The sequence below is a fragment of the Harmonia axyridis genome, chromosome X (genome assembly GCF_914767665.1).
Source record: "Harmonia axyridis chromosome X, icHarAxyr1.1, whole genome shotgun sequence".
In the NCBI taxonomy this organism is placed as follows: Eukaryota; Metazoa; Arthropoda; class Insecta; order Coleoptera; family Coccinellidae; genus Harmonia; species Harmonia axyridis.
Genome location: NC_059508.1, coordinates 10,105,163 through 10,132,809, shown reverse-complemented (window position 1 = coordinate 10,132,809; position 27,647 = coordinate 10,105,163). Strand labels below are relative to the sequence as shown.

The 27,647-nt window shown below is 31.1% G+C and overlaps 4 protein-coding genes across 9 annotated transcripts; 1 reads left to right on the top strand and 3 right to left on the bottom strand.

Annotated features, from left to right (window-relative positions):
• Positions 1-115: 115 nt before the first annotated feature.
• On the bottom strand, positions 116-1,131 carry LOC123686314 (uncharacterized protein C31H12.03c). Its single transcript, XM_045626372.1, has one exon. The coding sequence runs from the start codon at positions 964-966 to the stop codon at positions 277-279; it is 690 nt and encodes a 229-aa protein (XP_045482328.1). The 5' UTR covers positions 967-1,131; the 3' UTR covers positions 116-276.
• A 226-nt stretch (positions 1,132-1,357) lies between these two features.
• Positions 1,358-4,494, top strand: LOC123686312 (protein shifted). 5 transcript variants are annotated; one of them, XM_045626365.1, is made up of 7 exons: positions 1,365-1,490; positions 1,551-1,650; positions 1,725-1,879; positions 2,130-2,516; positions 2,619-2,822; positions 2,881-2,976; positions 3,623-4,494. In XM_045626365.1, exons 3-7 carry the CDS (start codon positions 1,747-1,749, stop codon positions 3,841-3,843), a joined length of 1,041 nt encoding a protein of 346 aa, XP_045482321.1. In that variant the 5' UTR covers positions 1,365-1,490; positions 1,551-1,650; positions 1,725-1,746; the 3' UTR covers positions 3,844-4,494. The 5 variants fall into 5 exon arrangements, with proteins under 5 accessions (XP_045482324.1, XP_045482320.1, XP_045482321.1 ...); XM_045626363.1 differs by having other exon boundaries at positions 2,589-2,822; XM_045626366.1 differs by having other exon boundaries at positions 1,367-1,490; positions 2,622-2,822.
• A 1,026-nt stretch (positions 4,495-5,520) lies between these two features.
• LOC123686311 (la-related protein 1B) lies at positions 5,521-18,529 on the bottom strand. The gene is made up of 13 exons (XM_045626362.1): positions 17,623-18,529; positions 17,311-17,367; positions 16,675-16,888; positions 16,452-16,591; positions 16,115-16,242; positions 15,872-16,061; positions 15,614-15,788; positions 11,915-12,179; positions 9,784-10,157; positions 9,455-9,689; positions 8,216-8,732; positions 8,046-8,146; positions 5,521-6,809 (listed from the first exon to the last, which is right to left on the bottom strand). Exons 1-13 carry the CDS (start codon positions 18,199-18,201, stop codon positions 6,668-6,670), a joined length of 3,117 nt encoding a protein of 1,038 aa, XP_045482318.1. The 5' UTR covers positions 18,202-18,529; the 3' UTR covers positions 5,521-6,667.
• A 2,512-nt stretch (positions 18,530-21,041) lies between these two features.
• LOC123686451 (adenosylhomocysteinase-like 1) lies at positions 21,042-27,536 on the bottom strand. Of its 2 annotated transcripts, XM_045626602.1 has the most exons (12): positions 27,164-27,536; positions 26,859-26,900; positions 25,498-25,585; positions 25,171-25,317; positions 24,779-24,951; positions 24,523-24,721; positions 24,321-24,471; positions 24,071-24,223; positions 22,522-22,687; positions 22,029-22,275; positions 21,411-21,531; positions 21,042-21,219 (listed from the first exon to the last, which is right to left on the bottom strand). In XM_045626602.1, exons 1-12 carry the CDS (start codon positions 27,251-27,253, stop codon positions 21,213-21,215), a joined length of 1,584 nt encoding a protein of 527 aa, XP_045482558.1. In that variant the 5' UTR covers positions 27,254-27,536; the 3' UTR covers positions 21,042-21,212. The 2 variants fall into 2 exon arrangements, 1 of the variants encoding a protein (XP_045482558.1); XR_006748466.1 differs by lacking the exon at positions 22,029-22,275 and having other exon boundaries at positions 27,164-27,535.
• Positions 27,537-27,647: the final 111 nt, after the last annotated feature.

The following is a 27,647-nucleotide window of genomic DNA, read 5'->3' as shown; positions in this document are numbered from 1 at the left end:
AGAAGAGTTTTTTAAAATTGGAAAAATCAATTAAATAATTGAATTATTAGGTATTCACATTATTCTAGGGAACTGAATTAGATTAAATGCTTTCATGAAGATAGTAATGAACATAATGATTTAATGATTTCTTTACTTCTACTGACTTGGAAAGAAAATTTACAGATTATTAAAAAAACTTAGATGGTAAAACACTAAAAGTAACATATTTAATCTGTCTACGTTATATGTCAATTTTCCACTTAATAAATTAAAAATAACATGTGAATTTTCACTTCACTCCTTACTAGCAGCAAACCTAGCTTTTCGAGCTTCTAATTTTTCTTTCATTTCTATTTTCGTCATTGTTTTGGCAACAGATCCACCAAATCGTTCAGCTCTTTTTTTAAGTTTCTCCATTTCACTTGGTTCTGACGAATTTTCCAGAGCACCAAACCTTTCAGCCCTGGCAAGAAGTTTAGCAGATCCAGGGGGTTCAACACCAAATTTTTTTGCTCGCAGTTCTAATCTCTCCTTAAAACTTAATCCAGACAGTTTGATGAGTTTAGGTGGAGTATTAATTATAAGAGGTTTAACATGTGGTACTGTTTCCTCTAGTAGTGGAATATCCCTCTGGAGTTTGATTTTTTTTGGTTTTTTCTCAATACCATTGGAATTTTCACTTGTAAGACTTTCACTTGTGAGGCTGGGAAGGGTAAGTGAAGATTCTTCCAAAGCTTTTTCTACATCAGAATCTAATACTGTTTCACTTGTATTATGGTGTTCATCATCATCATCATTAAGGAGGTCATCTTCTAAGATGTCCGACTCCAAAGATCCAGTGCTCATTTCGGGCGATTTTAAAGCTTCTTGTAACCGCTCAACTAATTCGTTTTTATTTCCAGTCGTGTTTAAACCCCGTTGCTTCAACTCTTTTTTCAATTCTGGTACCTTCAATTTGGAAATCTCATTGGTAGTTAAACCCATTGTTCGTTGAATTCGTTTTCGATTTTCGTAAATTATTGACAGCTATGTTCTTAGGGAATCATGCTGTTCACAGCGAATTTACGAGTAAAATTTTTTCACTTTAAAAAGTTGTGTAAAAACAAGATGCTACAAAATCTTCAATAACAAATAACCTCAAAATAGGAAGCACAGAATGAAGCAAATATTCTAACTTGATTTTCTCGTAGGGAACAAAATTAAAAAGGCATGAGTCAAAACCACTGCATTGGCAAAAATGTTGAAATCTACAATTCACAAGAAATTGACTTCAATCTAACTGACTTGAATATTTTGTTAGATTAACAATTAGACAAAGAATGAAAAATAAATTTGAAAATATATCTCTATGAGATAATTATTATTCTCTATGACTACTGTAAATAAAAATAAAAGATATTTAAATAGTATGGTGATGAAATTTGTAATAAAATATTTGGAAATATTTGAATAGTTTTATATAATTATTATAATACCAGCTTTTTCAATTGCTAACTTTATCCTTTAAAGTAAGTTGCAAATCATAGCCGGAATGTTCCTCGTATTTTATTTTTTTCTTGCTATCTTAGCTGTGCTACAATTGAAGATTAGAGAATTGCTTTTCGCTTGACTTGTGTTGTGTCTTAATATTTAGATATAAGGAACGCAGTTTGAAAACGATATGATATGGTATGATCTTTTGCTTGGTTGCTTGTAATTTTCCAGTTTCTTCCTAATAAGAATGTATACAAAATCTGTTGTAGAATTCCACTACAGTACTCTAGTATGTGGCGATTTATACTGTTGTATATTATTCATCTATCACTAGTTGAAACGAGGAACGGTCAAAAAAATGACCCTAGAAATAATGGTGATTTGGCCTTATGGATTGATGAAAAACAGGTTAAAATGTTTAGTGGTAAGTATCGTCTCAGGTTCAGAAATGGGATTTCATCCCAGTGTGTCCTGTACCATAGTGTTCTATATGTATTATGTATAATATAATTAGTTTGAATCATGAAGAATAAAAAGAAACACAAGTTTTTTGAATTCGGGTTGATGCCTTCTTAACAGAAGTATTAACAATAAACAAGATTCTATACTATTATATTTCTATTAGATACCCAAGAAATATTGCAGATAAAATTGTAGAAACAAATTAATTACAGGTATGTCAATGGAAATTTATGCAATTTCGAATGGGAATGTACTACCTTATATATTGGACAAGAATTTTGAAAAATATTTACCTCTTATACCTTCAGAAGTGAGTTATGTAAATTTTACTTGGAAAGCAGGAATGAAGAAATATTACTACAACTTTGATCGTCTACAATCATTTGATGAGAGTATTTTAGAAGCCCCAGTGATTTCAATAAAAACTAAAGGAAGAGTTCCTAAGAGACCGAAGGAGTTTAGTATTTTATTGCCCTGCTTAGGTAATAGCTCTGGTATTGCAACATTTGGTATAGGTTTACTTATTGAAAGTAGAAAAGGAAAACCTCTAAATGGGACTCCATTAAGACTAAAGTTACGCAAAGAATGCGCACAAAGAAGTAAGTATTTTGCACTAAGTTGTTTAAATTGCTAGTTAACTACAGGTATTACCATGGTTTCATTAATATAAGACATAAACTGTCAAAATATTAAAAATTTTGAAGGTCCAGATCCAGAATGTGATAAAAAATGTGCAAATCAAGGCTGGTGCAATCATGAAAAGATATGTCAGTGCCCTGAAGGTTACATGGGTCAGTATTGTAGGACAGCATTATGCTACCCCCAATGCATGAATGGAGGCAATTGTACTTCACCAGGAGTTTGTAGCTGTCCTCCAGGATTTCAAGGAAGACATTGTGAAGGAGGTTAGCTACTCAAATGTGGAAGTTTCAGTTATAATATTATTCATTTGATTTATTCAAGGTATATGCAGTCAGAAATGCTTGAACGGAGGAAAATGTATCCAGAAGGATACCTGTGAATGTTCTAAAGGTTACTATGGGCCCCACTGTGAATACTGTAAGTGAAAAATGAGAAAAGTCCTGAAGTAGTCAGTGACTTTTGCACTCTTGTACAAATTTGTGCTCTTGTAATTTTTTTTTGGATTTTCGGTTCAATATACTTCATCGTCTGAACATAAATCTGAAGTAAAAACTTCCTAGTGTGATATGACATGAAAACTTAGAATGAAGTGGTACTTTCAACACATGCTATTACATATCGCCACCAAATCATTGAAAAAAAAAGATATTTTACATTCAAATTTGTCTATTTTGGATTAAATCTACCTTTTTACAAATGACTTGAAACAAGTAGTTATTAAAATAAAGATTGTGGGACAATAAGGACTTTTTTCTCTCCAAATTTAATGATGAATCACCCACATTTATCTGTTCTTCAATTTATTACGAATTGATTTTCAAATTTCCGTTTGATCTGATGGGAATTTTTTCAATTATTCAGAAAACAAAATTTAAATGTCTATAACTTCGGAACCATGGTATACAAAGATCGGCCAGTCAGAATTGATTTTGACCCCGAGTTCTTCAACAATCAGTCAACCCCAAAATTGGAAAATATCAGAGAAATGGGTAAAATGATAGTTTTTTCCTCGCAAATTGTTGAGTTTACTGAAATAATTTTTAAAAATTTGATCTCTCTTCAGCTAGATGTATCATTCCATGTCAAAACGGTGGAAGATGCAGAGGAATCAATAAATGCAGATGCCCCCAAGGGTTTAAAGGAGACCACTGTGAAATTGGAAGAGCAAAACCACATCGAAGTAACTGTAGACTAAAATGTAAGCATGGTACATGTGTTGATGATACTTGCGTTTGTGATTCTGGCTGGTATGGAAGATTGTGTCATCACAGTAAATATATATAATGTAATTGATTTTTCCAAGAACGGTGCCAAATAAAAAACATATTGATTAGCTATCCTATATTATTTAGAGGGGTTTACTAGGTTTCAAATAAAAACAATATTCATTTGTTCTATAAATTTAACCAAATCTCCATGTTTCAGAGCATTTTGAATGCTGTACAAATCTTAATTTTCATTGACTTAGATTTGACATAAAGAATTATCACGAGCAACAACATTTTATATTCAAATCTTTAAACCCCTAAATATCTTGGTGCTATGCTAGTTGTTATCAGAATGCTTAGATTAATTTGAATTACTCTTTTCGATAAATTAACCTGAGAAAAATTAGGTGCCAACATAATCATTAAGAATTTTTACATGTAAGCAAACAGACTGATATTGTATAAATTTGGATATTCATTCTATCAAAATTTTCAGTAATTTCTGAAAAAAATTTGTGATAATGTCACTTTTATGAACACATTAGACAGCATTATATTTTTCAATGATATTAATTCTTTATTTTTCTTTTTATTGAAAAGATGCTGTTATCGCTTAAATATTGGGAAAAATTAAGTAGAGCATTAATAAGTTTTTTTAAAAGTATTGTACTTATTGTTAATTGAAATATATTTGTATATTTTATATGAATATTAATCTTTTATACAATTTGTAGTTTTATTATTACCAGTAACCCATTATGATCAAACTAAATACATATGTTATTCATTTAAAAAAAAAAGTAGTAATTCAGTGGATATATTCATTGCCCTGTTTGAAAACTGTGCCAAGAATGGTGTTGATAGACAAATGGAGTATTTTGTTTACCCCCGATTTTGAAAAAATTAAGAGAGATATAGCTGAAAATATTAAAGACATGTCATAAATTATCACAACAGAGTAAGACTTACAAGAAACACCCTGTATCTCGAAAATGAAGCGTTTATAGGACTTTTTTCTTAAAATTATCTAAGGAATCTCTGCTTTTCCTTTGTATCTCCTTTTAAGAACATTCTGAGGTACATATCTGTAAATTTTAACTCTTGTAAAGCTGAAGTGGAGTGGAATTGTGTGTAGTCATTCAGTGGAAAATAATTGGTAACTTTCAATTTTTACGTAGCACTAAAAACTCAATATATTCATTTTTCTCTGAATCATGAAAAAAACTCAACCAACAGCGGCAAATAAGCCCTCTATGCTCTATTATTTTCAGTCTGGTAGACAAACACTTCAAATGTCGCAACCCAAATAACAATACCAAATTTCATTGAAATTTAGATGAAGACAAACTTTTAATTTGAAGAGATCAATTTCAAAGATAAGTAAATAAGATAAGGTTTTAGAATAAATGAACAGAATAAATTACCTTAAAAAAGATGTACACGTTATTTAGGCTTTTCGCTAATATAAAACACATGGTAAAGAATTTAGGATTTTACTGGAATAGAAATTTGCTCAAGACTAAATTATATACATTATTTGGGATTTCAAATTTCACTTTAGCTAAGTGATATCTCTGCTGTTTCCATTTTTTCCAAGTTTGGCTTTGATCCTTCTAAAATAGTGCTGCCAAAATTCTGCAACACTATGAACAATTCCCTATAGAATTGTAGATACAGTTAATCTACATAAAGTGAACAACACTGTAGGGGAGAAAATCAGTTAATTTGAAAGTATGTTCAAAAAACTACGAAATAGTGGTTTCAGACTTTTTATTCTTTTTTTGGTGTCAATGGAAGACAATTTACTGACCATATTTTTGAAACAAAAATGAATGGTGCTGCTTATTTCTAAATATGGTAAAATTTAACTTCATAGTTATTAAACAACAGAACAAAATAATCAACAACACATTATCTTCATTATATCAAATAACCAATCTTAAATTAAAATATGAAGCAAAATCGGGATAAGTATTGCTGTGAAAAGAGTCAATAATTAGTGGCCAAAAAGAAATACAAAAATTTAAAATTTATGGTCAATAATAGTTCAGGTCAATTGAAAAGTGATAACTATAGAGGAAAACGCAATCTCATTTTTTGTATTAAAACGTAGTGATTTGGATTGGGTGAAAGGGAAGGCACATGCGAAATTTTACCTATTTAAATCCCCAAGAACTGTTATGGGAGCAAATCGAGCATTAACGGAGTAAAAAACAAAAAATGAGATCATTTCTGACATAGACAGCATATTGCTTCACATCCTATCACGAGCTTATATATATAAGAACATTTTTTTTGTTTTAAAATAACATTTGAATATTTTTTTAATCGTTATTGTACTTAGTGGATGATACTTCACACGATTTTTTTTTTAGTTTCGCCCAAATAATTTTATGTAACACAACTACACTACTAATCGAATTAATTACAATACAAAACTAAATAAGTAGTGAAAGCATTACACTTCATAAGTATGAAAGCAAATGAGCAAAAATTTTACATACAGTACTAGACAAGATTTTTTAAAATGAACAAAACAATGAATTACCAAGATCATTTGGAGCCCTTAACATGTCTTAAATAATATTGTAAGTCTACACAATTTCACGTGCTAGTTGAAATTTTATTACTCAATAGTCTTATAGAAAAATATCAATTATACATGCCAGTAACTGATGGCACAGAATTATAAATTTTTTTTTCTTCTTTATATTTGCGAATTATGGAAAACATTTTATACAAACTAATTCAACTAAGGCCGAATATTACTTTAAATCAACTATACATACATTGAACTTTTTTATTTACCAGAAAGTTTTCGTTTCAACATAGTAGTTGAATGATTGCTTTATATTTTATTGTTCTTAAATATGGAGGAATAGACAGAAATATTCGCTACTTCATTTCTGTGCGCGAACAGTTGAGAACCTAGCCCTTCCGGAACCTGTAGATTCAGTGCGTCTCCTGTAATGTTGAAATGAAGAAGATGCAGAAGGATTAGGCGCACTAGTGCCAGGTGCAGAACGTTGCAAATTATCTCGTCTACAAGAAACCCAAAAATAATGAGTCTCCATCTAGTAACTACATTAATCTATTGGCTAATGATGTATAACTATGTTTTCAATATCAAAATATATATTAACATTAAAATGATCATTAATCACTCAATTATACTTTAAGTTCTGAAGAAAAAAGAAGAGAAAAATCCAATAACAAACAAAATAAATGAATTAATGTAAAAAAACGAGCAACCATCCAATAGGTTTATGATGCGATTTCAAAGTTAATTCGTAATTTTGTTCTCTAATGAATTCTTCAGAATACAAAAACAATCATTACTAATTATTAAAATTGTTAATACTATTAGCAGCAAATCAGGATATAAGTTTCTAATGTGAATTTATAAGTAATATGTCAGCAATTCAGTAATAATGAAAATTCAAAACTAGCAGCTATATTCCAGATGATCGAATAAAATATTTTAAATTTGCATCAATAGGCTATTTGACAGACATCTCAAATCCAATTATTAAGAATATTCCACGAAAAATTATCAATCAAAGCAAATGCAATTTTACTATAGCTATATATATATATATATAACTATATATATATATATATATATATATATATATATATATATATATATATATATATATATATATATATATATACTATACTATTAGAGGTTAAAATTGAATCTTCTTTCAAATTCAAAAATTGTTTTCATTCACCTTTTTAAAAGAAAATTCATGTTTTCAAACTATCGAAAAAAAAAGTAGCATATTTTATTGTAGAATACTTAGTAAAAGATCAAACGTAAAAAAAACGAGAAATTGACACATGTATCGTACGTTTGGGCAATGAGTTGTTTGATCTTTTCATTTTCACTATAGCAATCTATTTGAGGTTATAACTGAATGGGGTTTCAAATTCCCAAAGTTTTCTTTGGCTCCTCTTGGAAAAATTAATCTCTTGATATTCTCAAAATAACTAGCATATTTTATTGTAGAAAACTTCTAAATTTGTAAAGAAAATAATAAGTGTTTACTTTGAATTGAAATCATCGAATGTGCGCCCAATCCAGTTTTTTCCTCATCAGGTTCTAATTCTAATAATAATAAATAGTTTTTAGATCTTTTTAGGGATATTTAATCACATATTTTTGTCAAATGAATGTGTATCGTTTTGAAAAGTTTGATCAAAGAGGATGTCGTCTATACATTGAGCATTCTTCTGAACTGCCAAATAGTCTATTGGTTATAAAAAATAACTCACCTTGTGTAATTAAATTGACGAAGAGGCGGTACTTCATCAGATGTGGGCATAGTTTCAGAGTAACTACGGTTCCTTCTTTTTCTCAACTCATTTATGCGTGGCTGAAAAATTATAAGTATAGTAAAATATAACTTCAAATATATTTGGAAATTCTCCTGTGAATAACCTACCTCTACTACTCTGAAATCTTCAACAACTTTATAGTTCTTCAAATAGTTCTTCAGGATTGGATCAACTTGTAGATCTTTGCTATGTTTATAGTACTTTAAAAATGCCCAAAATTTCTCTAGACCATACAACTGGTTGTTTTCCAAATCTTTTAATGTTTGATTTTGGAAATCTTCGTACAAGTGTGGTCTGAATTTTTTCTCTAAACCATAAGAGTAAAATCTAAATAGGCATTCTAATCCATACCTACATCCATATTCGGCATCTTCTAATGCTAGATCCTTGAATTCGTTATACATACTTTTATTGAATTTTTCCCTGAGAAAGAATGACCAGAAACGGAAAAGGGTGTTCATTTCTTGAGATTTACCTATACCGAACTTTTTACGTTCCTTTATACACTTATTGCGGTACTTATTATATGCGACTTGAGAAAATTGCGTATCCATGAGCGAATAAGAGGGATGCTGGAATTTAGGCAATTCACTACCACTTGCAGAAGCGTGTTCGCTGGGACTTCTGCAACAAAACTCAATTTGATTATTACTGATGGCTATATTCTATACTATAATAAATGAATATCAGGAATTGGACCAACAAAACACAAATATACAGTAATGGCAAAGATATCTAATACGAGGAAGAGAGATAAAACTCATTAGTTAGACCGTATGATGTGGTCATTTGAACTACATCGCTTTGAAGAAAGAGGGTTACAAGTAGGCATACTCGAAATGAATCAGGCTAGATTATCTGAATTCTGAGTTGGTTTTTTGTATTATAAACTAGTGGAAAGAATTAAAGGATCAAAATAAAATCCAAAATTTTTAGCGGTTCTTCAAACGGCTGCATTTTTGATAAAAATGAATTTGGAAAAGGGATATTGAAGTTGAGTGAACAAGTTATCTCGTCCATAGAGTGGTTGAGTTGAAAATAAAGTTTCCAATTCTGTAAACCAAAAATGAAAACTGAAAAAATTTCGCTGTATTCATTAGCATTGAATGGTACTCAAACAATCTGCGAGTTTATAGGCATTGCCTAGACTTTAATCTATGTTTAATAATAATAATTTTTTGATCAGAAGATGTATAAACTTCAAGCTTCAAATCGTTTTTTTTTTATCAAATTAGGAATGGTCTATTTTTATCGAAAACACAGCCATTTGAAAAACCGCTGAACATTTCGAATATTATTTTGATCCTTTAATTTATTCCCCTAGTGTAACTATATAAATTTCTTACCCTACTGATGTAGTTCTGTTACGATGTTCTTTAACATCCATAACCCAGCCAACATGATGCTCTACAGGTGGATTACTGGAATGCCTTGTCTTGCGTTTGCGAGGAGTATGAGGATCTGGATCAGATTCATTTTTAATAACAGGGAAAAAGCGTGGCACATTTTTGACATTAGCCTTTCCTTTGGTTGTCCCAGAAGTACTAGAAGTGGTTGGGTGGGATTCATTCGGTTGATCACCTAAAAAAATTTAATTATCCACCAGAACTGACAAGAGAACAAGATGATCTCTAGAGACAAAAGAAAATAAGGAGGAACAAATAAAACGAACTACCTGTATTACGATGATTGTCAGTATTCTTCTCAATATTCAATGGTGGAGGTGGCTGGCTATGTGGTTTTTTATGAGCAGCAGGAACCATCTTTTCGAAAGCCTCTTGAGAAATGACATTCACCGTCTTATAGCTGCCAACTGATGACGTCCTCTGTCTACTCCTAAGATCCTCCTCATAAAAGCGAAGTCCATCATTAATCACTTGAACAAGTTCTTGAGTCATTTTAACCCTTGTTGTAAAATCTCCTGTCCTATCATATCCTTCGTGTTTGGGAAGCCTAGATGGGTTCATTGTGATTGGGTTCTGTTTAAATATGAGGAGCTTGTTGATATCACGATCACTGATCTCATCGTCATCATCATCATCATCCGCCCTGTGAAAGGAATAGGTGATTCATAAATATTTGATGATTCGTTGAACTATGCTTTAAATGAATAAAAATAATAAATATGCTACATCGCCGGAATTGGTTTCTTACCTAATCCTTGTGCCTTCAGCGTCGGTAGGCATCTTTAGAAATAACTAGCTAGTAGATTGTTATTTGACACTTCTTGTTCTCAACGATATTAAAACTTTTTCCATTAGGTGGAATGCTGATTGGTTAAGTTCCATTGCGATTTATTGCTGGTAACCAGGCCTTCTCTCATGTTAATATAATTGAAAAGCATCAATTTCTCGATAATGAATCTTTGAGTTGTATCTCTTGTTTGACCCCCAACTACAGGGTGATTCACCGGGATGGCCTATTAGACGTTTATGGAAAAATAATTATAATTTTGAGCTTATTGGGGTTTGAGACAATGATATTTCTCCCTAAAATATTTTCAGATCTCTACAACTTCCGGTTATACCGGAAACACACTACTACTTCCTTATTTATTATTATTATTTCAAATGGCATACCTAGTATATTATTGCTTCATTAGATAGCCTTTTTGAAGACAATTTCGGCAATATGCAATACCTTGGGTGAATATTCAACGGTCCATAAGTTAATGGTATTCTTATAAAAAAAAATGGTGGCGATGAGGACTCAAATTTTTTTGAATATTTCGGCTGAAAATGCTTCTTTCGCAATTGTTTTTTTCTTTTTAGATTCTGCAAATACGTAGTATTATACTGTTTGCGGCTTGGGCCAAAAATGTCAAGTGTGTACATAAGAAGATCATGAACTTGGATTTTCAAATTAGACCTATATTTTTTATTATTTCAGACTACTCCACACAGTTATAAATTGCGGTTTTTCCTCATTTAAAGTTCTTCCTCAATAACTATTGAAGTATTCATTTTAGGAATAGGGTTTGCTTAAGAAACTCCCACTATTTTTGTACATAGAATAGACTGAAATAATAAAAAATAAAGGTTCTAATTTGAAAATCTTGAGTTTTGATGAATTTGAATGGTCCAAGTTCATGATCTTCTTATTAACACCCTGTACCTTTTTGGTCAAAACCGCAAACTGCCTTATATTACTACGTATTTGCAGAATCGAAAAAGAAAAAAGTTCGAACTAAGCAATTTCTGTCAAAATATTTAAAAAAAAAAGCGACTCCTCATCACCACCATTTCTTTTATAAGAATACCATTAACTCATGAACCGTTAAATATTCACCCAAGGTATTGCATATTGCCAAAATTGTCTTCAAAATCTAATGATGCAATAATATACTGGGTGTGGCATTTGAAATAAGGAAGTAGTAGTATGTTTCCGGTATAACGGGAAGTTGTAGAGATCTGAAATTATTTTAGGGAGAAATATCATTGTCTCAAACCTCAATATGCAAAATTATAATTAGTTTTCCATAAACGTCTAAGATGCCATCCCGGTGAATCACCCTGTATAGAAGCATCTCAATAACATCAACGAGAAAGAAGAGACTTCATAGCGCCTGGTTATAGTAATAATAATAGTAATAGATTGAACCTGAACCAAACCAGCCAGAGGTGGAGGAAATGAATGCCCTAGGCCCACTCCACTTAGTGGAGAATGTATAAATATTGTATTCGTATGATATCAAACTTAGTTTGGGAGAGTCACAATCAATGACTTTGGAACCTCTGAAGATGCCAACAGCAATTGTAGGCGAAAACCCGATCGAGCATTATAGAAATTTATTGGTTTGAACTTACCAGCTTTCGGAAAACGTATTCTGCCTAACAGCTGGGACATCATCATCAAAATCTATATCCTCTAAAAACATGAAGCCGTAATCTTCCTCATGCCGCAGCTTGGGTTTCGAAGCTTTTTTCTCTTTTGGGTTATTCTCTTTGTTTTTCCTTTTCACTTCTTTCCAAGCTTCATAATCTTCACCATTTTTAGGCAACTCAACACCATCAGATTGTTCATGATTTATCACATTGTTCTCCTTGTTATTATGTTTGTTGTTGGTAGGAGCTATTCGATAAAATATAATCATTTAAACTGAAAAACGAGAATTTCCAGAAATGCCGTGCAACAATAATATATTCTTTGATATATCTATTTCCTTGATTAGAAATAATCTCTCTGAATGAGAAAAAAGTTATTGATTGTATCAATCCAAAAATTTATTATTGTGAAGGCTACGGAATTTCTGTAAATTTTTTAATGCTTTTCAATATTAAATAACCTTTATCAAGAATGACTCATTTCAATTTAATAATTTAATCGTTAAATCTGTGATCTATTTTAGTAGTGGCAAGATCAATTTCGGACGAGGCATAATCGGTAAAATATTGGACTTGCATCTTAACGCAAATTTTTATTCAGATTAAGGAAAATAATCTGCTATGGGATATTCGTAAACAAAATTATATACGATAATATCCTTCATGTGATGAAATATTAAACATTGAAAGAGGAAATAATAAACATATCGATTGGCAAATTCTGTGACAGTTTTTTTCAACCCCCTCACGGGCAATTTTTTTCATGTTGTGTATTAGGTACGTGTTTATCCATAAAAAAAATTTAAATAATTCTCGCCTCAAACTATCTGCGAAAAAGTGGATATTATGACATGTGCCAAATATGGCACAACTCGCGTGGAAGGGAACTAAAACATATTACTTTATCAAATCAATTTATTATAAATAGTTTGTAACACAGTGGAATAAAAGACATTACATATTTTCATTTTTAAATGAAAACGTCGAAAACAATTCCTGTCCTTGTTGACACATAACAGGCCAATTGAAAAGACCCCGGTCTACCATAGTAAAACACATTTTTTTTTTTGCAAAATTTGATTTTATTATTCAACATAGTTGCCTTCGAGGGCGATATAGCGATCTTCCAACTTTTCGATACCATTTTTGTCGTAAGATTTGTCCACCGTATTCGCCAGACTTCCTGAATACTGATGCCATAACCTTGCCAGCTGACTGTTGTATTTTTCTTCGCTTTGGATTCGGTTCATTGTGTGCAGTCCACTCAGCTGACTGTCGATTGGACTCCGGAGTGAAATGATGGAGCCATGTTTCATCCATTGTCACATATCGACGCAAAAATTCCGTTTTATTGCACTTAAATAGCTTCAAACACTTTTCAGAATCATTAACACGTTGTTGCTTTTGATCGATTGTGAGCTTGCGTGGCATCCGTTTTGCACACAGCTTTCTCATGTACTAATAACTAATAATTCGTGAATGATATGATGTACACGTTCAGCACAATTGTCAATAATTTTCATCTTATCGCACTTTAAGAATGATCGCGGCCTCAAAATATTCGATTACTCTGAACTAATAAATGGAGTTATTTCCACACAAGCGAGACTCTCATGTTGAAAATTTCAAAATGAATTTTTTGCCAAGTAAATTACTCGAATCCATTATATCATTTTTAATATTCAATTAAATATATTTAGCGTTCATTAAAATTCGTGGTCAAGAATGCTGTGGAGAAATTAGAGTTGATTTTCTTGTGATTGCAAGTGTTACTTGTAATCACAGAAAATCAACTCTAATTTCTCCACAGCATTCTTGACCACGAATTTTAATGAACACTTGTTATATACATATATGTATATGTGTCAGTATGTCTGTGAATTTTCGTATTCCTATTCCACTGGTCGCGAGTTAATATCACAGGTCAAGAAAAAAGTTCTTTTCTACAAGTGTTAGGAAAAAAATCAAAACATGTTTATCAATAGAAGGGGAGAAAAATATCACTGTAAAGGGATATGTTGGCATAATTTTCTCGAAAATCAGTGGAATAATAATATCTGTTATTCTTATCTCAATCAAGTAAGAAAATACAGATAGGGTCAAAAAAAATTATGTTCATGGTCTGGATAGTCAATTCCAGTGTCCACATTGTGAGGAAATAAGGGTTGAAACTGACAGTTTAATGAATGGGATTTCTACAGAATTGCTCACTTTGAAATTAAATAAAAACTATATTTTAATTTTATTTCATGGAATGGCAAAACAATTGGCGTACCAATGAAAATAGTGGAGTTAAATATTGTTTTTATTCACAATTTCCAAAAGAACTTCAGTCAAGTAAAAACCTAAATAATCGAAAAGAATTATTCGAATAAATTGGAGGGAAGAGAAAAGAGTTGGTGACAAATATTGTCAAAAAAAGGTGGGATTTATTTCAATTAACATAAAAGGAAGGACATAAAAATTGTTTGTGTAAAAGACCATTTGACAAGAAAAAAAAAAAAAAAAAAAAAAAAATCGTCCTAAATAACGATAAAAAGATCTAAAAACTAAAATAATTCATACTTAAAATTATATCACATACTGAGAAATCAAAGTTACTTTGATTTGGGAATTTCGTCATGTTCAATTAATAATCAATTCAATTCTCCTAATCAAATTTGATTTTTTACAAATTATAATAATAAAAAGAAACGCTAGTATTAGATGGTTCCAAATGATGTCACTTACGCCCATCGAACGTAGAATGCATTGCTTTTCGGAAAAATACATATACCGATACTAAAATTGTTCAAAGAACATCCCTAAATAATTCGATATCACAAAAAAAATCTATCAACTTGCATATTATAAAAAAATGGTAACTATACAAAATTTTTTTTTTTTTTCTATAAGTAATAATAGATGATTACATACTACTACTTTTTTTTTTTGTTTTTTTTTTGGTTTTATAGTATTTTAATTTTTTTTTATTTGTTTTTTTGATTATAATTACATATTTTACACTCTGTATTTGTCAAATTCAATATTAAAATATTTTCCGGCGTGATGAGGCATGACTATTCACCTCATAGCCACTGGCATCACAAATTTATACTACTTTTCATTATTTTTGGGTGGATTTATGGCACATCAGAAAAGCTACCCGTATTATTACATCCTTATTACTATATATCCAATTAGATTTTGATTAATTTTCACTAGGTATGTATAAATGCCACAATTATTTTCATACTGAGCCACCCTTAATAAGCATCTATCACACAAAATCCGTAAATTTAATTTGTTTCATTCGATTTACTTTTTTCTTTTTTTTTTTTTTTTTGTATTTTAAATTTTTTTTTATCGTTTTTATGGAATGACTATTTGATCATATTTTACATTCTGTATTTGTCAAATTCCATTTTAAATTATTTTCCGGCGATATGAGGCACGACTATTCACCTCATAACCCACTGGCATCACAAATTTATATCGATGTTTTCCTTATTTTTGGACGGATTTATGGCATATCAGAAAAGCTACCCGTATTATTACATCCTTATTACTATATATCCAATTAGATTTTGATTAATTTTCACTAGGTATGTATAAATGCCACAATTATTTCCATACTGAGCCACCCTTAATAAGCATCTATCACACAAAATTCGTAAATTTAATTTGTTTCATTTGATTTACCAGCTCTTCCGGAAATATCAGAGGGGATGAATTCAGCTACATTTGGATTCAAGTTCTCTATGTTTTGTTCCCTTAATTTCATTGGAATTGGAGGTGGAGGTAAAAGTCGATCCTCTATGCTTTCTCCATTTTTGTCTATTATGGGCCATTTTTTCGGGTCATGCTTGGTACGGACCTAAAACACAGAGATCGCATAGTGAAGAACAGCAGAATAATAATAAAAATAATGTATGGACTAACACGAAATTAAACACCTACCCTCATATCTAAACCCAATTCCAATTTATCAGAATCCATTATGGCCGACATAATAACATCATAATCACTAGTTAGGGCCTGTATACGTTGAAACGAGGCAATTAACGGTATAGGAAGGTAACCGTCAGGGTCCATCTTTCGCCTTAAGAAGAAATCTCTATCAAGATTCTCTTCACTCAGGTAATATTCTCTGAAAAGTCATTTTATTGAAATGACGTACAAAAAAAAATTTGTATAACTTACATTTGTTTAGTTATACATTCTTTGACGCTAGCTACATCTGCTTTTCCATTAGAGTTGAAAAAGCATGTTCCCATATATGGTACCATGTAACTTGGAGTTGCAGCAGGTATAGAGTTATACTTAATGATCTGAAAAAATGTTGTTGATATCATAAAATTGCATATAGTTTCCCAATTTATGGACTAAATTCATCAAGTAAATACATTTCTATCCCAAAACAACTGTAACTTGACAAATCTTATCTATGTGAAATTCAACCCAGAAATAAGTATTTTTTCAAACTGTTTTTAGATAATCCCTTACAGACTTTAAGATGTAACTCACAAGATATACGTACCTCCGAGAAATTAGCTGGGTAATCTGTATACTCCGAATCATTATTGTGCTTATTATTACGGAAAGGAGGTTTTCTTCCATTACGATTCCTAGCTCTACCTCTCGAAGCATTAGGTCCGGCTCTACGTCTATCTCCATTTCCTTGAAAAAAATAATGTCGTTTAGAAAAAAAAAAATTGCAACCAGTATTAACAGATATTTCTGATCTAGATCTCATTTCTAACCTCTTTCATTTCTACATTCGCGTTCTCCTTCGCTTGCTGTTGAGTGTTCATCACCTCTGTCTTTTCTTGAAGACGATCTGTCATTTCTAGATTTGCTCGTATCTACCACCATGGGAACCCACTTGTGCTTATTGTTTTTTCTCTTATCTTCATTGTCCTCATTTAAAGGTTTTTCTCTTAGAACACCATTTGAAGGTGAACTTGATCTGCGTGCCTGAGATATGATTATAAATAAGAATATATTAAGGATTTAATTTGCAAGAAATTTTTGACATATGCCTTCAAGTGATAAAGAACAATGCTTTTTTCTAATAATGGCAATACAATTGCTATCTCTTGAATTGATAACTACAATTTTCATATAATGGACAATTGTAATCATTGAAATTTTGGATAAAAACGTGATTCATTATTGAAATGAACAAAATGAGTTATTTCATTGCTGAGTAATAAAAATACCTTTCGAAAATGTTACGAGAAATGCTAAGTCAAGTTGAATACATTGTTTTTGATGAAAAAAGCAAATGATAATATAAATATACTGTGAGAATTAATACGTTCAAAAGTTAAAAATAATTAAGAATAATCCTGAAGAATAGAATTAAAAAAGAATGAAAACTTTCACTGAAGACTTACCTCACCATGATTCCCTAGGGTAGGCCAATCAGCAGTATTTGTAGTAAATTCACTAGCCTGTGAAAAATTCATTGAGTTAGAGAACTCAACAGGTTATAATTCATTCAATGTTGCCTAATAGATATAGTAAGAAATAAGTTCATGCATAAGTTGGAATTTATTGGGTTTAGGTGAAATATATTCGCATATTAATTGACTGACCCTGACTAATAAAGAAATTAATATATGCAAATAGAGTTGAGATAAACTCAGTGTCACTCTAAAAAAATTATACTTAGTTATCAATACTTGAAAATTTAATTCTATACTAACCTTATCTTTTTTCCTTTCTATAATTTTGGCAGTAACTGTAGGTTGGGGAGGACAAGATTCAGAAGTACCTTGCGGAGAAATCGAGTTCGGCTCACCATACACATCCACAACTGCCTTTTTCATTGCCCAATAATTAACTTGGGGTAGAGGAGCTTCAACAAACTTTTTCTTCGAATTAGTAACATTCTCATCCTTAGCTTCAGCTTGCTCCTTTAATTGAGGTTCATGTTTCGATTGATGTTTTTCGAAATGTTTATCTTGGTTTCTATCATTTCTATCAGCACTAATGTGCTGTTTATGTTTTTCTTTCTTGGGTCTTTCATTTTTCCTTTCTTTTCTACTATGACTGACTACAGGTATAAAAGAACTATCTTCAATGTCAACTGAAGGTGGTACTTCAGCTTTCTTCTCTTTACTTACTGCAGTCATTTCGGAAACTAACTCCTCATTAATCTCCTTAGTCGTTTGTTTGAAATTAAGAACGGCATTAGCATAGGATGCTCCAGCCATGTCGCTATTACCAGACTTGTCACTAAGTGCTAAAAGTTCTTTTGATGTTTGTGATGGTTCAGAAGACATTATTACTCTTCAACACTAACACTATTCTCACTTTTACAGCAACAAAAGCGATTTAAACACGCTTTAACGTCAATATGGACAGTTATTACTTACCATGTTGTTGAACGAAAGCATGGTAAGAAACACGCAATTTCTAAGCTACTGCAACATCCAGTTCACAAATACAACTTATAACATTTATATTTTTAATCGACATTTCTCATGTTAAGCTCAAAAATATATATAAAGACTTTAAAAACTTTAAAACCACCTATTTTGTTTTAATTCAACATGCTTCGCAGTTTCCTATGCACAACTAAGTAGACATTTCATAGAGTTGAATTTCACAGAAAAGAATTAAAATCGGTTTATCAGTCTATACCCCACAAATTTTTTTTAGTATTCTGTGGTCTTAACCTTTCTTTGTGCCTTTTTAATGCGCATACTCGTTAAAATTACAAGACAAATATCAATATCTCTTAATTTATAAATATTTAGTTCTTTCAGAAGATATTCATTTAATAATCATCTAAATGTTCAAATTAATTAAGAATACTTCTTTCAAGATTATTAAACAACAAATATAGGATAGAGCTGTTTGAAAACCTCACTGAAATATTCAATAAACTGTTATTAATATTACAGTTTCTTCTTAATTTTTCAGTGCAGGTTTTCATTCATATTGGGAAATTGTTTCGAATTACGATTTAGGCGTCAAATGCCGGGAAAAAAACATCGTTAGTTGCTTTCTACTGCTGATAGGGGCGCCACAATCACGCTTATTTATTTTAGAACCAAGTTGTAACTCTTTTCTGCTCATATATCTATGATCTAAACTATGAAGAGCTTTTTCCAATGAGAATTGTTATTGGTTGAAATATTTTCAAATATAAAATTCATAACACTTAATCCTAATATATAAAAATTTGGTCTATGGGAGTCTATTCATTTCTCTATGATTTGGTCTATGTTTCTGTGTGAAGTATCTGACAGCGGTCTTTTCCACAACAATGGATTAAATGCATTTTTGAATATTGATATTGATGGCTGTGGATATTAGATCTATGCCTTAAAACAATATCTTTACACTGTGTCCGTAAATTATGGAACAAATTCATTTTTAGCTAAACAGACCATTTTAAGGAATAATCCTGAAACACGTCGATTTTTTATTTTAATTAACCGTAATTAAAAATAATAATCTAATATACAGGGTGAATTACTTTCGAGTAATGACGTCACCGTCATTTTTTTTAAATGGAACACCCCCATTTCGTCTTAATTTTCCGATTACTCTAGCCGAGCTGATTCCAAAAATGTGTCACATGTTGATTCCGATTAGTACAGGATGGACAAAAATAAAATAGTTTTGTGGGTGTTCATAAAGTAACGCGTAACATTATCTTTTAGTTAAATTAACAATATTATCAAAAATACTTATTGTCTAGCGGCAATTGGTTTGAATATAACACCCTGTAGTTTGTTACATTTTTAGATTAATAAAATGAGCTGTTTCCAAACATGTTTGGTATTTGTGGTCTAGCAGAGAGAATATGAAAAAATTATTTCTTATCAATTTAAAAAAATAGTCGTCTAGTTTCTTGTGAAATGTCATTATTTGTTTAGTAATTTATTGGTGTTCAATGACAGTTTAGTACTACAATATTTTTGGTATTCGTGAATGTTTTAATTATTGCTTAGATTTAATTTATCCACCCTGTACCAATTGGAATCAACATGTGAGGCATGTTCCCACGAAATGGGAAGATGTCACCATTTGTTAAAATAAAAAGAGGCGAGCCGTCGATAATCCTTGTCTTACATCCCCCCAAAATTAAAACCTAGCTATGCCCGTGCCATATAAAGTATGATAGGTCTATGAATGAACGTTTCATATTCAATGGTTTTAAATTTTTTTTAATGAGATGTGTTTTATCCTGTCCCTTCTATGTCTTTGAAAGACCTTTCAGAAATTTAAATCTTGTGTAAGTTACGAGAAACAGTAGTGTTCTATGAAAGTTTTTTCCCATGGAGTACAGCACTACGATATTTTACCCAACAACGTATCCTGAAAACTATAAAAATTCCCAGCTCAAAGCTTGAATATCATCTCCTTTTTTGTGTTGTTTATCTTTTCTGATTGTTTCACACTTTAAATAATCTCATCAGTTAAAATGTTTATTATTATATTTATGAATGAATTTCTCAAGTGAAAAACCAAAATAATGAATATTGTTCAAAGCTGGAACTAACTTTTTGGTATTCCAAATTTCTTCATTGGAAGATTTTTCATTTATTTTGATTTCTCCCTCTATCAACATTTGCAAAAATAGAATACACTTTGGGTAGTAAGTTAGTCTATTTAATTTTGTCTTTTCATGATTTTGAATGGCTTCAAGTTAAAAAAAAAGTCTAATGTGTGTGAATATTTTATTAGTAAAATTACAATTGGGACTCGCCTATCAATAATTTGGCCAGGAAAGAAGAAATCACATTTCCTACATATCTTTAGTTTATTAGTTCTTTATTAAAAAAATACAGAAATATAAATGAAATGTTAGGTATTGGGATATTAGTTTCCCTTGAGCTCCTAATAATTTTCTATTTCTTTTTTATATAGGAAAAAAAATGATGATACCCCCTAATTCACTCAAATTTCAAAAACAATATTTTACAAATTAAAGTTCCGCTGATTTAGTTATTTGACATTGGTATTAGAAATGATTATTGAAATATAAATGGCATCTGCTGCATCAAAATTTTTTTTTCTGAATAATTTATCAAAAATTAAGAAATGACAACTTCAGGGTTATTAAGTAAATAATTCACTGAATTTGAAGGAAGTTAAATGAAACATAAGATCAAAGTATGACTTCAATTATTAACAATAACTAATAACAATAGCGTCAAATTAATTATATGAAATTTCAATTTTCAACAATAATCTTGAACATAATACTGCAAAAATTTTTGTCATCATCTAGTTGTTTGCCTCTAACATTGACTTAATATTATCTCTTCTTTTTCGCTCTCTAATACCTGCAAAAATTTCTTTTATTAGGTAAAATTTTAATAATATGAGTAAACACTGAGTGATGATTTTCTGAATTGTGATGGTAGTAGTGGAAAATAACCAAACTGCTCAAATCAATAATTCAAAGGGGATACAAATAACAAATGAAGTTCTAATCAGTCAATTTCTATAGTTATTAAATAAAATTTTGTTTTACCTATAGTAATTAGGCTTAAAAGGTCCAGCTTTGTTGAGCCCCATATACCTTGCTTGATCGTCAGTCAATTCAGTCAAATGGGCATCAAATGTGGGTAAATGAAGACTTGCTACATACTCATCTGGAAGTGAATGAAGCACAACATTCAAATTTGTAGTTTAATTTTGTTTGCCTTTGGAATTCAAATATTAGCAACAAGTACCAGTGAACTAAATTATCAATGTGCAAATACATTTTCCTTAACCAATACCCAAGATTTTCTAGAGTGCAAGGGATATCCATCAAAAAAAGCCAAAGTAGCAATGCAACAACATATAATATAAAACTACTTTATCACATACAGATACTGTGAAATCAGCTTTAATGATTCCAATAATGCTCTGGTACTATTAGGTGAACGGTAATCCAGTAAATGTATTATAAAAAGAAAAATAGTTTTACAAATCTAAACCACCAATTTCACTTTCAAGTAGCAAATAATAATTATATCCAAGTGCCAATTACATCTACTTGCAATTTTGATTGCCAAGTCAGTGCGACGTACTACATTTGCAGAAAAAAGAATTCATGCTTTCAAATACCACCAATACTAAGAGGAACAGTCAATTAAAGAATTACCCATTTTCTTTGGTAGCAGATAAACATCAGATTTGTATCTGCCAGCAGGAGCATTGAAAAGTTCAATAAGGGCTAGGGCTTGTGTTGCTGAAGTGATAGAAACAACAAAAGATGGAAGACTTGAACAGCTCAAGTTAACCAATCGACCTTCAGCCAACAATATTATCCTTTTACCATCAGGCCAAATAACATGATCAACTTGGGAACGAACTTTTTCCCATGTCAGATCTGGAGTTCTTAGACTATTCTGTAATGAAACTCTTCAATATCCTTTGCTTACACATTTTTGGTACATCTTTTTCTATCTTCAAATATGCACATAAAATCATGAATTCATGAATAAAAAAATAATTATGAAATATACTATTTTCTGGATATCTGTACCCTCAATGATAATTTTGTTACATTATAAATAGTTATTATTATGAAAAAATATGCCTCAATTTTTTGAGTATCATATTATTTAGAATATCTGGACAGATTAAGTACTTACTACATCGATTTCTGTATTAGAATGACCCATATTACAAACAATGCATCCATTTTTCATTTTATCCATGTGTTCTCTAGTCACCACATTCTTATTTCCTGTAGCAGTTATGACAATATCTACATTTCTTATGACCTCATTCAATTTGACTACCCTATTTCCATCCATACTAAAAAATTAAGAGCACAATTTTCAAAATAAAGTTGAATTGGTAATTGATTTGAATACGCTATTTGACAGTATAAAAAAACAAATAATCTAATAATACAAAGATGTATCTTAGAGTGGTCATTACTAAATCCATATGATTTTTAGTTACCAACCTTCAAACGATACGGGTCAAAATTTGACATCAGTCCGACCTCTTAATTTGCGAGATTTTGCGTTGTGAGCGTAGCTACTTTTGTTATTTGAAAAAAGAAGGAAAAAAAAAGAATTTCGTGTGATGATAAAATATTGCCATCCATCATTGATTGGTATGCTGAGTTTAAACGTGGTGAAATGAGCACCGAAGACGGCGAACGCAGCGGACCCCTAAAAGAGCTGTCACCGACGAAAAAATCAAGAAAGTTCACAAAATAATTTTGAAAGAATTTGATCGAAATAGCAGACATTGTGAAGATATCATCTGAACGTGTACATCATATCATTCACGAATATTTGTACATGAGAAAGCTGTGAGCAAAATGGGTGCCGCGCGAGCTCATATCCGGTCAAAAGCAGCAATGTGTTGATGATTTTGAGCAGTGTTTGCAGCTGTTTAAGTGTAATAAACTTGAATTTTTGTGTCGATAATGGATGAAACATGGCTTCACTCCGGAGTCCAATCGACAGTCAGTTGAGTGGACTGCACACAATGAACAGAACTCATAGAGAAAAAACACAGCAGTCAGCTGACAAGGTTATGGCATCGCATCAGTATTCTGGAATGCGCGAGGTATAATATTCATTTATTACCTCCACAAAGGCCAGACCATCAACGGCGATTATTATATAGAGTTATTGGATCGTTTAACGGATGAAATCGTTAAAAAACTGCTTCATTTGAAGAAAAAAAAGTGCTGTTTCATCAAGACAATGCGTCGTGTCACAAATCAATAGAAACAATGGCAAAATTGCATGATTTGGGCTTCGAATTGCTTCTGCATCCACCGTATTGGCCAGATCTGGCCCTCAGCGACTTTTTCCTGTTCTCAGACTTCAAAAGAATGCTCGCTGGAAAGAAATTTAGCGCCAATGAAGAAGTAATCGCCGAAACTGAGGCCTATTTTGAAGCGAAAGACAAATCGTACTACAAAAATGGTATAGAAAAGTTGGAAGATCGCTATAACCGCTGCATCGCCATTGAAGGCAACTATTTTGAATAATAAAATCGAATTTTGCCAAAAAAATGTATTTTACTATGGTAGACCGAGGACTTTTCAATTGGCCTTGTCTAATAAGTATCTTCCATAACGAATTGTATTATGTAACATTCTATTATATAATAGAACAAAAAGTATGTTGAAAAGGAATTGATGGCAATACAATATGATATAATGGAACAACTCACCTAGCTTGAAGTGCGCAAATGGGATCTATTTCTGTTACATACACAACACATCCTAGGCCTTTTAAGGCTTGAGAGCAACCTTTACCCACTTCTCCGAATCCACAAATTACAACTTGTTTCCCACCAAACATCAAATCTGTAGATCTCTTCAAACTATTTTTATTAAAAAATAAAATGATATAGACAAACCATACTTCAAAAACTTCAAGTACTTTGAATAAAATGAATAATCAAACTTTTAATGTATTACCTATCGATAATAGATTCTCTGCAGCTATATAAGTTATCATATTTAGTTTTAGTAACAGAGTCATTAACATTCATAGCAGGCACGGTCAGTTTGCCTGCTTTGGACAGCTGATACAGTCGATGGACACCTGTAACACTTTCTTCAACAATACCTAAAAGAAATTCGATGTTATTGAGAAACAAAGAAGTTGAAATAGTCTCACCCTTAATCATTTTGAACATGGCTGGATATTTTTTGAGCATGAGGTGCGTGGCATCACCTCCATCATCTAAAATCATATTAGGCTGCCAATTTTCAGCATTAACACATTTGTCTATACACCACCAAAAATCTTCTTCTGTTTCACCTCTCCATGCAAATATCGAAAAACCTGCCTCGGCCAGAGCTGCTGCTACTTCATTCTGAAAATTTACAAGGAGATGTGAATTCAGGAAAATCTTGAAAAAGCAGTCATTTACCTGGGTTGAATAAATATTGCATGCAGCCCACCTCAGATTAGCTCCTAAAGCAGCCAATGTTTCAATAAGAACAGCTGTCTGGGCATTAATATGCGTACAACCGACAATTTTAGCATTTTTTAGAGGTTTATCATCTGCTGCTCTTCTTCGAAGTGCCATAATACCAGGCATTTCTGAAAATACAGTAAATTATATAATACATTGAAATCGGTATGATATTTAAGATAATACAACTCTGGCTCTGATGTGAATTGGGAGCTTCTGCTTGCTTGTTCAAGTTCATACCATCTAATTTTTCCAACGAAATTGCTCAATATACTTAATTACTATGTAACCATAATGTTTATTGAGTTTATTCAAATACACAGTAAAAATAATCAATTTCATCTTACCTTGTTCTGCTATCTCAATTTCTCGTCTGCCAAAATGATGTTGGGTGATGTTACGGACGCAAAAATCAAAATTTCCATTTGAATTCTTTTGGATTTTCTCTCTTGGTGAGATATCATCATCATCTGAACTACTCCCAGTGCAAGAAGCTAAAAATTCAAATGAAATATATTGTTTTTTCAAAGATAAAATAGTGTAACGTAAATAATTAGGTGGTAAAAAGTACCCTTTCAAATTAATCCAAAAGCCAAATGAAATCACACAAATAGAAAATAATAAGATAAAATCTTGATATTGATTGAAAGGAAATGTTAGTTACAGTACAATACCTGAACTGTAAGAATCTGTTGAAGATGCTGATAAGGAGCGGCTTCGGTAACGACTTGATTTTTTCAAAGCGCTGGAAGTTTTTGCATCCTAAAAGTTATATGACTAGATAAATTAGAATGGATGCAACTAGATTAGGGAATATTTCAGTTGATTTAATGTTGAAAACAACCAATATCCCAGTCTTGAGTAATAGTACAAATTGTCAACTGCATATATCTCTACTGGAGAATACTTAATTATTTATGGTTTACAATTGATTCAAGAACAACGCAAAATCAACAAATACTGCCTTTATATTATGAACAAAAAACTATTCTCACCATTTTCTCTTGAATGATTTACTCTGATTAACAATATATTTTTTTTTTCTGTCCAAAAGCGCTCAAGCATTGAAACAAATGTAGATATTTCTTTCAGGAAACATAACAGTGTTGATTAGATAATATTTCCACAAAAAGATGTTTGTGTCAACAATGAATAATAGAACAATGAGTTTAACGATCTCCTAGTTGTACAAAATAGGGTCTTCATTTACCATTCTTCACTTCTGATTGTATATACAAAACACAGGTTTACTAAGATTAAAGAATAAAATCTTATTGAGTAGTATACTAGGGATAGCAGGTAATCAATGTTTTTTCAAATCAATTTACTAACTGTAGCTAAACACATGATATATATGTATTTTCCTTATCAATATTTTCTTAATTAGTGTCAGATATTCATATCAAAACTGAATCAAATTTTCAACATAAATAAAATTAGTGATTTATAATTTCTGTAGGAATCAGTCTACATATTTTTGAACTAAATAATGGTGTTTGAAAATTAATTACACTTGGGTTGGTATTAATTTCTTGATTCCCACTATGAAATAAACAAAAAGTTGCCTTCACATTTTTAAAAAGTCCCTTCAAACATTTTCAATATTCCTTTTTTATGTTTTAATTTCTTATTAAATAAATTATTTTGATGTACGATTAGCGAATAAATAAATTGTTATTTTTATTTACAATATATCATTGATATATTGATTGGTTGATGATTGAAGAATAAGATTGAGTGAATGGATATAGTAAACATGAAATGATCGAGATGTTGGATAGCCAGAAGAAATAGGTAAGGCCAAACAAAGCATTCATTTTGCCATGCAAACTGACATATTTCCTTAACTCAGTGGAATTGAAGAGGACATATCTACAACATAACAATATTTCACGTAATATTTATTTGGATTAATGTCATCAACTGTGAATTTTTCTCAGATTCCATTGAAGTAAGGATGCAATTTTAAAATAAAATTTAAATTCCAATAAAAAAGTACATGCACAAATAACTTCAAATTTCATTTATAGCTTACCAACTTAGACCTGGAGATGAAAGCATTTGACTCTTCTAAACCCTAAAATAAATTGTTATCAGAATATGGAACATGTTCAGAAAAAAAAAATTCAAAACAGTTTCTAAACGTATCGGACATTCAGAAAATATATATGATTAGCTATTTTTATCAGTTAGTAGAATATGAGATAATAGCTCTCAATCATTATGAGTTTCGAATTAGCCTATATAATCCTGGTCAAACAGATTATATACCAAAGCAGGTACTCACATGATCATTATAGGTAACATATGTAACCTAAATTTTACTTAATATTATCTCACCTTAACTGTGGAAGCTGGGTCAGTTACTGGACAATCAGATATTGTAGTTTTATTTCCTACAATAGCTTTAATTTCTATAGTGTCAGACATATTTTTTACATAAAATTGGTAGAATACAAAATAACAGTAAACAATTGACTTCTACTCTACAAAGTTGTTTCTGCCATACAATCTTTACTGAATGCCACTTAACTAAAATTTAAAATATTTCTTGGATTTGCGACTTTTTTGTCGTCTTATTCCATATGTCAACCAATACAAGCATGAGTGTTTGAAGAAATCTTGATTTGTCTGTTTAATTGTTTTCTTATTGATTTATATGCACAGATTAATTTTTACAGGTGAGAATTGCCACAATCTACCTAACCTGAATTACAAGTCAACTGTCAATTTTTTAGACTACTAAAAAAAAGTTATAGATTTGAAGGGTCTGGAAAATCTATCTACGAAGTTTCTGTTCGATTGTCGATCGTTTAGACTTGAA